Source organism: Neomonachus schauinslandi, chromosome 4, assembly GCF_002201575.2.
Source record: "Neomonachus schauinslandi chromosome 4, ASM220157v2, whole genome shotgun sequence".
Classification (NCBI taxonomy): domain Eukaryota; kingdom Metazoa; phylum Chordata; class Mammalia; order Carnivora; family Phocidae; genus Neomonachus; species Neomonachus schauinslandi.
Window position 1 is genome coordinate 42,923,402 of NC_058406.1, and position 11,388 is coordinate 42,934,789.

The 11,388-nt window shown below is 55.4% G+C and overlaps 1 protein-coding gene across 1 annotated transcript; it reads right to left on the reverse strand.

Annotated features, from left to right (window-relative positions):
• Window positions 1-155: 155 nt before the first annotated feature.
• On the reverse strand, window positions 156-10,822 carry FAM151A (family with sequence similarity 151 member A). Its single transcript, XM_021683935.2, is given in 9 exon segments — window positions 156-829; window positions 1,301-1,379; window positions 1,381-1,445; window positions 2,198-2,337; window positions 3,020-3,244; window positions 4,634-4,793; window positions 5,799-5,947; window positions 9,559-9,709; window positions 10,696-10,822. Coding segments are annotated over 9 exon segments (1,770 nt in total).
• Between the last annotated feature and the right edge of the window lie 566 nt (window positions 10,823-11,388).

Below are 11,388 nucleotides of genomic sequence, written 5' to 3' on the forward strand. Positions count from 1 at the left end.
CCACCGGCAGTGGCCACTGCACCCCCACTCCCCCTCCATCCTGCCCCCAGGGACACACAGGCAGCGCACTGAGGCAGGCAGGGACATTTATTCTTGCTGCCTCCCCCGTGGGAAGCCTGCAGCCAGGGGCCCACCGGCCCAGCACCCATGGGTGCTCAGCTCCCTCCAGCATCTGCCAGCAAGTCTTCGTGGTAACTCGGGGGCAGCCGGTAGTAGACCCGGGTCCTGTCCACAGCCCTGGCTCCCAGCAGCCCCGCCCGCACCGATGCGTAGTCGCCCCCCTCAGGACGGTGCTCCACCGTGACAGTGGCCTGGGGGGAGGCCGCCAACAGCCTGGCCACCACCCCAGCCGGGTTCGGGCCCAAGAGCCTGGCCTGCAACTGGAAGGACACAGGTTGCCAGAGACCCTGGCACAGCTCCAGCATATCCGCAAGCAGCTGGTCCCTGTAGCCACCGCCCAGCGCCTCCTCCGGCCAGCCTGGTGCCACCGTCACGTGGGGGAACACCTCAGCCACAGTCGTCAGCAGCTCCCTGCCGGCCACATGGCCAGGGGCCGCAAAGCTGCCATGGGAGACTGTGGCCCCGATCCACACAGGCCGAGGCAGGTGGCCCAGGGCAGACAGGCGGGCCAGCATGGTCAGGGCCGGCCGGAGGGCTGAGGGCTCTGCTATGAGCAGATGGACACCCCAGCGCCCGGGCCGCCCGGCCAGCTGCAGGAGGCAGGACTCCAGCGTCGGGGCGGGACCTCCCAGGGCGCGTATGACGGGCGCGGGGTCCTTGGCTGCAGGCCCCTGGAGGCCAACGGTCAGCAGGATCATGCCTTCTCCGTCTGAAAGAGGCAGTGGACGGAGGAGGCGAAGTGTCAGGAGTTTGGGTGATGGTGGGCTGTCAGAGGCCCTGTTAAAGGGGTGCCAATGGGGGGGGCAGCCAAGGATAAGCTGGTGCTCCGTCTGCTGAGATCTGTCGAGGGTCTGGGCTCCAGGTGGAAAGGCTGCTTTATAAATGTGCCTGGGGCTCATCTGACCACCTGAACGACATGATCAGCTGCTAGCTCGGCTCTTGGCCTTTGACTGGGGCTTGGTCCTGGGGCCTGGGCCTGCCTCTCCTGTAGTAGATAGGGCTCAGGGCTCAAGGGCACTGACGGTTAGGGGCCCCTGCCCGATACCACTGCACTCGGCCACCATGGCGTCCAGCACATTGCCGCAGTAACAGAGGCCTTAGCTTCCTGCCCCGAGCAAAGGAATCCCCCCTCTGCCCCCCCAGTTTAGCTAGGAGCACAGGGGCTGAAGGCAGGCCCTACCTGGAAGGCTGACTGTTGCTGTTCTTCTGTTGCCCTGGAGGTCAGGAACCAGCCACTCCACGCTCAGACCGTCCCCCCCCAGGGGGCTGGAGGAGAGGGATCAGGCTGCCTCCCGTGTAGTAAATGCGCTTCCGTGTGGCATTCGCTGTGGGGCCCCAAATTGTCAAGATGCACTGGCCACCATTCACGGAGCCCCTTCTCTGAGTCCTGTGTCTACACACAGTCTCTCTCAGACTCACAGCACCCTTCCAGGCAGACGTACTCCCATCAGAGATTACAAGGAGGGATTCCCCAAGGTCCCACAGCCACCTGGGGTTAGAACCTGATGGAACCAAGTCTGCCAGCCCCAAAGCTGGAACTCCCTCTCCCCGCACCGGCATGGCTCCCATGGTAGGAATGTTGAGTCTCATGGGTTCCCTTTGAGATGGCTTAACTGCAGGCTCTCCTAGGTCCAGGGTCAAGGGAATGAGGGGTCTGGACAAGCAAACGGGTAGTATCTGGGTCTTTGATTAGTAGGTACATTGGTGTGGGGGGGGGGCGGTCTCTGAGGAACTACGCTGTAAGGGAAACGCACATGGGGTTTGGAATTTGTTGGGTTCCAATCTAAGCTGTGCTATGTACAAGGGAATGACTTGGTGTAGATTATTTTACTGGTCTGAACCTCAGTTTCCCTATCTATAGAATGGAATCACTACTTCCTAGATATTTGAGGCTTACATAGCATACCATACCCACGTCGGGCATACAGTAGGCGCTTAAAAGCATTCTTTGACCCGATTCCACCCAGAATTTTCCCTTCTGATGCCTCACCCCTCCAGCTCTGCTCCACTGTCCACCAAATGCTGCCCGCCGAATCCAGCCCTACCAGCTTCCCTGGCCGCCCCACACCCCTCCTACCGGCCAGTCGCTTGAACTGTGACAGGACAGGCTCAAAGAGGTCATAGTAGACTTGGTGGGAAGCACTGTTGTCTCGGACATAGAGGAGATCATCCACCGACACGGGGTCCAAGACACCCTGCCACAGCGTCAGGCTGTACCTGGGGCCCAGAGACCAAGCTCAGCACCTGCCTGGGCCCAACAAGGTCCTCAGTCCCACTCTTGTGCTCAGAACGGGACCCTAGCTGGGCAGGGATAGAGTAGCTGGCCTCCAGCTTCCCACCAGGCCCTTCTCCCTGAGAACTGCCCCCCTTCCCAAGGGTAGAAGAAGTCACAGGGGCTTCAGGAAGGAAGAGTAAAGAGGCTGAGCAGGAGGGGCTGACCCGCCCTGCCTCCTCACTGGGAGTATCTATTTCTGGTCCTGTCTTAGGAATAGGACAAGGACAGAAAGTGATGGGTACAGGCAGTGGGGAAGAAGTTAGGTGTGGAGGGGGAAGGGGACAGCCCTGGAACTCCTGTGGGAAGTGGCCGAGGAAGGTGGGACTGGGCAGTTGGGAGTCCCTCAATCCCTAGAAGACGATCCTGGGCACAGCTGGCTCCCATGGGAGGAAGACTTGCCACTAGGTCAAGTTATCCACTAATGGACTGGCTGCCTTGGGTGGTAGTGAGCAGCCCATCACCAGAGGTATACAAGCAGAGAGCAGGGATGCTGTAGAGGATGTGAGCACCAGTGGGTATTGGACAGATATGGTTAAGTGGCTGGGATCTCCCCAGGGAGTAACAGTGCCCGGGGGGGTGGGTCTGGTGGATCAGGGGCTGTGGCAGGGGCCTGGGAGTTTTCACCTCTTCGATTGGCCCAGCAGCCAGCTGAAGTGGGGCCAGGCAGCCCGTACCATGACAGCCCGCACGGGGAAGGTGACCCTCTGTGGCAGTGCGCCCACCAGCTCCTGCATCCTCTCCACCATGGCTCGGGTGTATGTCCTGTTCAGGAACAGGGGCACATAGAGGGTGGTCCAGCCTGGAGACAGGGTGGCCTCAGGATACTTCTCCTGGACCAAGGCCAGGAACCTGCGGAGAATCAGAGACACTGGTCTTTGAGAGCCTTGCTGGCCCCTTCCTCATCTCCTGGGTTCCCATCACTGGGCTAGGAAGTGGCAAGTCCTGTTAAATGTAGAGTATAAGGACCGAAGCTGAGTCCTAAAGAACAGAAGTGACTTAAGGTCCTACAAATGGGGCATGGACTTTGGAGTCAGGGGCTTCTGGGTTCAGGTCCTGGACTCTATAACCTTGGGCAGCTCAATTCAACCTCTTTGATTCTCAAAGATGTCATCCCTTCTGGTAGGGCAGGGCCTCTTCAGCATCCCCATTTGGACAGGGGAGACAAGCCAGGGCCCCAGATAGGGGGATCTAGACTCTGCCACTTGTCTCTGAAGCTTCAGATTTTTAAATTCCATGTAAATTTTCCCTTGAAAGAAACTTTAACAGAGGAATAATATTACCCTCTCCTCCTCCCCAAACTATTGAGTAAAATCAACACTCTAAGAAGATGAGCCATTATTTATCTTGGGCCACTGATTACGTATTTTTCCAATGGCTGCTTTCCAAATGCACCTCAGTTTGAGAATCACAATAAATACTGGATGGATGGATGGAGAGATGGATGACTAGAATCAGGAAGGCCTGGCTTTGAATCTTTGCAGTTTTTAGACCTAGGCCAGTTGTGTAACCTCGATGAGATAGTTCCTGTATTAATAAAATGAAAATATAATAATACCTACCTCATTCTCTTGATAACTAAAGTACTTTCTGAAACAGTGCCTGGGCACATAATAAACATTCAATAAATTGAATCTCGATTACTATCAGCTTTCTCTTCTGCAACATGGGGGGAGATGCTCCCAACCCGGCACTGCTAGGTAAGGGTCAAATTGGACACACTTTGTCCTTCTGTGTGGCCCTTAGTCTGTTGTTATGTGCAGCTGGTCTATGTGGAGGGTATTGGTGGCAGTGCTGGGATTTCAGGGGGGGCTGGGGAAGGAGTTAGCACTTTTAGACTTTTCTCTAGCAGGCCAAGCCCTGCCTTGGTCACTGGGGATGCAGAAGGACTGGGCCCTGTCTGCCTTCCAGGAGTCCACTGTGGAGTAGGGGCTATAGACCGGTAATCTGGCAGTGATAGCCCAGTGAAATCAGGGTTGTGTTAGGAGGACGTGTTGAAGGCTCTCAGCAGCCTGGGATGTGTCAGGGTAGATTTGGGAGCAGGTAACGACTGGGCAAAGGTTCATCAGGAAATTTGGGCAAGGCATTCGAGGCAAAGGGAACAGCATGTGCAAAGGCTCAGAGGTCAGGTTATATGGTATGGCTGGAGGTAAACTCAGCAAAGGTGCCCCGATCAGTTTCTGTGCCAGATGGTGAAGGAAGAGAGCTGGACACAGCTGGGGCAGAGAAGTGAACACTCACCGTGTGGCATTGACCTCGATTGAGATGGGCACATTGGGGCCCCTCAGGATGTCCGCATTGATCCACACAGGCCTCTGCACTCTCCCGTCCTCTGTCAGCTGCCGCAGGAGGTCCAGCGAGGGGCCCACAGCCTTGAGGCTCTTGAAGTCCAGTTTGATACCTGTGGGGAGGGGCCCAAGGGCTTGGGGAAATGGACCCTCATGCTCAGGGCAGAAGGAACCAGCGGACACGACTTCCTGGAACAGAGAGAGCAGTGGGGTTGGGGGCAGGAGGTGGGCAGACAGGGACCAGACTCCATCTGGGTGTGAAGAGGGCTTTCAAACAAGCCAAGCCACCCACAGAGGAAGGACCTGCCCCTGCCCCTGCCCCTGGGGGGAGAAAGCTGAGGCCAGCCAAGGGCTCAGACAGGGGTTGTCAAGCATCGGAGAAAAAGAGACTGTGGTTCTTGGACAGGGTAGGCTTAGAGCATCCTAAGCCAACTTAGCCTGAGTGCAAGTTCCTCAGCCTGCAGAAAGAGGCATTTGAGTAGAGGAGGGCCATGGAAGTGGAGGAGGGGCCCCTGTGAACAAAAGCCTGTCCTATTCAGGCAGCTGGGCGCTGGGGGTGAATGGCGACGAGGGGAACTGCAGACGGATGAGGTTGTGAAGTTGGAGACGGCTGTTGAAAGCCAGGCCAAGGAGATGACACTTTGTCCCAGGAAAATGGGGAGCCATGCAGGGCCAAAGAGGGGAGTGACAAATTTGGTGTTTGTGGAAAGCTCACTCAGATGTACATGGTGGTAGTGGTGGTGGAGGGAAGACAGAGCGGCTGAGTCTGGAGGCAGGACATGGTGAATGACAGAGGGGGAGGCAGGAGGGTGATGCCTAGATTCTGACCAAAACTGGGCAAAGGGACCCGGGAGGGAAGGGCGGAGTTGGGCTTTGAACAGGTTATACCTAGTTCCAGAGGATTCAGGAGGGAACAGTCTGAACGTGTCTGCACTTTGTGGTGTACCCTGCCCTTTCCCATCCCCCACCTCACCCAGAATTCCCTAGGCCTGGGTGTCTTGAACCCGGGGGGCAGGGGGGGGGAGCGGGGGAAGCCCAGGCAATGAGCAGTGAGCCTGGGACTGGCCTGGCTTCAGCAGAGGACCAGAGGGCTGGGGAGGGGCTGAGAGAGTACTTACCCTTCTGGGAAGAGGCCAGCACAGCCTCCAGCCACTGCTGCAGCGTGTTGTCACTGTAGATGGCTGGGGGGTGCGCCATGATGGGGACCCCTGTCTCGTTGGCTGTGTTGAGTCCTTCTACGGTGATGTCTGCTTCCAGGACCATGGCGCTGCCTGAGCAAGAGGCAGAACTTGGTCACTTCCTTTGAAAATTTGAAAATTTTTCTTCTTATCAAAGTATTACACATTTATCAAAGAACATTTGGAGAATACAGAAAAGCGGAAGAAGAATACTCATCCACATTTCCATCATAGTTCACATTTTGTATGTATTTTCTTCCGTTTTTGTCTATGTACGGTTTTCTATGCAGTTGAGACCACACTGCATTTGTAATTTTTAATCCTTTTCTTTCAATGACATTTTCACAATCTTCTATGTCTCATTTTTTTTAGAGGTTATAAAAGCTTTGGTTGAGGGTCATTAGCTACCTCTTATTCCTGAGACAGTTTGGTAGTTTCCAATTCTTTGCTACTCAAATGATAACACAGTTTATCCTGGTGTTTGAATTATTTCCAGTCCCTACTTGTGGCATTTGAGTTAGGGCCACACGGGGTCATTTTTAAAGCCCACATTATTCAATTACCGTCCAGAAAAATTGTTCTGATTCATGTTCCCGCCTGAAGTACATAAGCTTGCCCACCTCCCTGCACCTTTATAGCACTGAGCCTTGTTATTTTAATTTTTAAATTTCTAAAATCCTGTCCTCCAGAGTTCGGCCTAGGAGGGAGCTAAGGCCTTCCCAATGGAAGCAGACTTGGAAGACTCTGCCAGGGCCACTGGCATTTGGGGTGTGCAGTGGAGGGAGGGGAAGGAGGGAGGCAGGGATCACGTTCGACTCTGCAACATCATAGACCCTTGGCATCAGAAGGGGCCTTTTCTCCTGGTTTATACTCACAACCTCCTGACCTCCCATCTCTAGGCCTGCTCCCCTGGAAGTCCATTCTCTACACGGCAACTAGAGTTTTCTAAACATGCACCTGCCCAGGTCACTTTCTGTTAAAAAACAAAACGGCCCCACCCATTGCCCTTAGACTCAAACCCAAATTCCTTAGCATAGCCTCTGCGGTCCCGCTTGACCCAGCCCTGACAAAATTTCCAATCTCACCCGAGTGCCTCTCTCCCTCCATCTCTAGGTTCCAGCCCCTCCAGCTTCTGCAACATTACTGTGCACACAAATCATCCAGGAGCTGTTAAAATTCAAGCTCCTATCAGTAGGTCAGGGGTGGGGCCGAGGTTCTGCGCATCTCACGGCTCCCCAGCCATGCCCAAGCTGCTGGGCTTTGGACTGTACTTCTAGTGAGGCTTGAATTTGTTCTGTCCTCCCATCTCTGGGCTCTTACTCCTGGTTGTTGCCTTGGCAACTCTCCCCTCTGCAGCTTTACTAGGCTACCTTCTGCTCATCTGTTAGTGTTTGGCTTAAAATATCACTTCCTCAGGGAGGCCATGCCTGAACCCCATGCCCAGTCTGACTCAGTCATCCGCTTCGGGGCTACTCTTTTTGAGTGCTTAGCCCCATGTAATTGCTCACTTAGCATCAGCCTTCCTGAGTATAGGTACCAGGGTGCAGGGTCTGGGTCTGAATTGACCATCACTTGAATTTCTGGTGCCTAGATGGTATCAGGCCTGAAAAAGGAGCTTTAAAAATGGTTGTTGAATGATGAACACCTGAATGACTTAATGATAGAAAAGTCAAGCTCAGTAAGCCTAGGTCCACAAAGGTAAGAAAGAGCTTGGCCAAAGTCAGAGAATTTTTACAGATTTCTCTAAAATCTAGGTGCCTGGATTTCTAGGAGGGGAAGAAGGTGAGTGCCGGGATGTCCCTGGCAGTGAGTCAGGCATTTCCCATCATCCCGTTTCCTCCAAATGTTGTGGATGCTGCTTCTAGGGCATGGGACTCCCAGGTTTCCTCATTGGCAAGGTGGGGATGAGCCCCCCTGGGCCATGGAAACAGGACATGAACATAAAAACACGTTGTTAAACCATTAAGGGCTTTATGAAGGCAACCTTCATTTTTGGACTTGAGCACAAAGTTCTTTCTCATCTTAATTTATGGTTACTTGGGAATGCAGAGAGGGGGGGTCTGAAAGACTTGGGCCCCAGTGAGGCCCACAGAAGCCAGGCTGGAACCCGGCTGGGGTGCAGGTAAGAGGGTAGCTCCTGAGAATGGATGCATCGGAGTCTCCTTCCCATCCAATGGGGGGGCCAGTTCCAGTCTTGGCGGGGTGGGGGTGCATCGAGAGCCCTCTTTGAGTCCTGGTGACCTCCTGATGCTGCTGCCTTGCTTAACTTGCACTAGCCAACCTCCCTGAAGACACTGAGTCCCTTGGAGACAAGGTCACATCTCACTCATTTCTAAACCCTTCTCCTGAGATCGACCCAGAGCAGGGACCCAGTGAAGTGAATTGGACTGAAGACCAGCAGAAAGTACATTCTGGACTTAACCTGCCTCCTTGCAATTGCCACCTAGGCCCAGCTTCTTCCTGGAAAAGTCTTCTCTCTTATTGTGGAAAGTTGTTACTTGCCTTCCAGATGCTGAATCTGAAGGTTGACATGTTTGGGTGGGGTGTGAGGGACGGACAAGCAAGGAGGGAAGGATCCATTTCCTGCGGCCCCAGAAGGGGAGGAGGGCTGGCCCCCCCAGGGAAGAGACAGGAAGTTATGGAGCCCCCCGCCCCCCAACATGGGGCAGGCCCCTGAACCCAGATTGCAGGCATGAGCACTAGGACAAACAGCGATCGGTGTTACTCGGGCAGGGTACTTGTCTTCTCTGTGCCTCCTCTTTCTCATTTACAAGAATTAAATAATAAGATAGCCCTGGTTAGGCATTCACTAAGTGTTAATCATTATTTACATGCAGTAGGCTCACTTAACTAGAGTCGCCACATCCTCCCCCCGCCCCCTGCCGCCCTTCCCTTTGCCTGGGAGAGTCTGGTGTATTTCTGTATGCTCAGCATTATTTAGTTTGGATGATAAATGATACGGGAATTCTACCAATCCACATTTGGCAGAGGGAAAAACTGAACTGTGGACAGGTGAAGTCACCTGTCCCAAATCACTGTGCCACTGAAGAGCCAAGGTAGGATTTGAACCCAGTTCTGTCTGCCTCCCAGATCTTCGCTTTGGCCCCTTCTCTCCACGTGGAAGTCCGTTCATGTCCAAGATGACTTCACCAGTCCGGCCCTACCCCTGGGTCTCACCCAGGGTCCCCACCCCAGCTGTGCGCCTCTTCCCAGAGGCCTACCGCAGGGACCCGGCAGAACCCTCAGGGAGGAAACGGGGCCTCTGGACCCCTGAGCTATGCTAAGGGGTATCTGTCCCTGCTCCCTGCTGTTGGGCACTGCCTGGTTGGGGCCATTGGCCTTCTTCTTGGCCAAGGTCCTTATGTCGTGGGGCTGGGTCTCTCGTCCACTACCCCAGGGCCGCCATCATCACTCTGAATCGGAGGCTCAGGGGCATTTTCCAATTTGCTCAGCTTTTCTGCTCGTTTTTGATAGCACTGGGCCTCAAAGTCACGTCTTCTGGCTTCCACAGGCTTGGGGGGCAAGGACCTCCGAGCAGGCACAGCTGGCCATCACAGAAGGGGTAGCTGGGGCAGAGGACAGCAGACATCTGGGTTGAACCCTAATGCCGCCACATACGTCATGCTGTCTCATCTCCACCTCTGCTCTCCCCCATCTCCTGCACCCCTGCCCTGGCCTGTCCCAGTCCTGGCAGACAGACTTACTGCTCAGGGCAGCTTTCATCTCCTCCCGGCTGTTGGCAGCGTGGTACCAGGTGACCAGCAGACCGTCCGGTTGGCTGATCTGGCCCAGGCTCTGCAGGTAGTCCAGCATGTCTGCGTTGGGGCGGCAGGCCGCATCCTGCTCACAGTCTGGAATGGAAGCCAAGCGAGCTGTTAGCCTCAATTCTCGCCTCTGCCCAAGATTCCCGTCTGTTCATCCCTCTGACCCTCCCTGGGCTCCCAGGGTGTGTCCAGCTCTCCATCTAGCAGAGGGACAGGGGGACCCCAGAGCCATCAAGTGCTACGAGAAATACGTGGGCTCCTGGGCACAAGGAGCCCCCATACCAGCCTGGGCAGTCAGGAAGTTTACACACAGAGGAGGGAACATTTAAGGGGGCTTTGAGGATGGGTGTAAATTTGACAGAGAAGGGGGACAGAGAGAACAGTATCAGCAAAGGCTGGGCTGAAGGACAGAGTGTGGTCACCTGGAGGAACAGCCACTGGCCGGTACAGATGGCCTGAGACATGGAGAGGGCAGGCCTGGAAAGGGGTGTTGTGATCAGGCTGTAAACGGCCATGAACGCCAGCAAAGGGGTTGGCTGTGTGCTGAGGGCAAGGCGGGCTTTTGTTTAGCAAGATCTCATGGGCTGCAGAGTGAGCACTGGCTGGGAGAGTAGGCTGCAGACAAGAGACTGTGTGCAGGGAAACCGCAGCAGGGGTCAAGGACACCAGAGGCCTGGGAGCTCGGGGTCAGGGAGGGCAGAGGGTGGTAAGGCAGAAGCCTCAAGATGCCAGGCCTGAGGGTACAGACACGAGGCAGAGCGGGGAGTGGAGGCTGCCCCCAGGTTTCTGTGGAAAGGGAGGGGCCCTTCACCCAAAGAGGGCACAAGGAGGAGCGGGTGTGGGGGAAAGGTGAATTGAGCCTAGTGTGCTGAGTCTGAGATGCCCACAGGACCCCCCAAAAGGAAGGTCCATTCAGGGGCACGGGAGGGAGGTGTGGGCTGAAGGCAACAAGCCTGGTGGAGGCGGGGGGAAGTTGATGGGGATAGAGTTTTAGTGGAGATGCGGGATGGGAGAGGAGGCCATCAGAGCGGTCCGTGGGGAAGCCAACCAGACGGCATGACAGGGGGCCCTACCCGGCTGGCTTCGCGGCGACAGTACGAAGCTCAGGATCAATCCAATGGCGATCACCAGAACCACGCTGGCACTGCCCAGAAGGGCCCACTTGGTCTGACTGTTTGAGCACCCCTTCTTGCAGGCCATGATGATCCTCTCTGCGGAATGCCTCCCGAGTCCCCACAGCCCAGAGGCCCCCAAGGCTCCCTGTAGCTGGGATCCAGTGGGACGCGGGAGCCCCGTGTAGCATCCAGTTCTCCACCAAGGCCCCAGCTCCGGCAGGCCAGAAATGTCTCCTGAGGAGGTAGCCCCTGAGGCTCCTCCTCCCTCCCTCCCCACCCTCCTCCCGGCTCCACACCCTTCGAGGATCTTAATAAATCAAGCAGAAAGTCCTACTGCCTCCAAAATGACCTTTGAGCACACCAAAGGGCCAGAAAATGTTGGACCAAGCGTCTGTCTCCTGCCTGTCTCTGCTGCCTGGGAGTTGGGAGACCAGGACCTAGACCCAGCTTGACCTTGCTTTCCCGACCCGGAGCAGGAGTCTTCCCCTCCCTGGGCCCAGTTCTTCTCCTGTGCAAAAGATGGCACCTGGATCATTATTTCCCTGTGTTGCCGTGCCCCAGGAAGTCACCAGGGTCAGACAAGTGTTGATGATAAGCACATATTAGATCTGCCCAACGCTATGAATTTTCCTTCCATCCCAGATTGTGGTT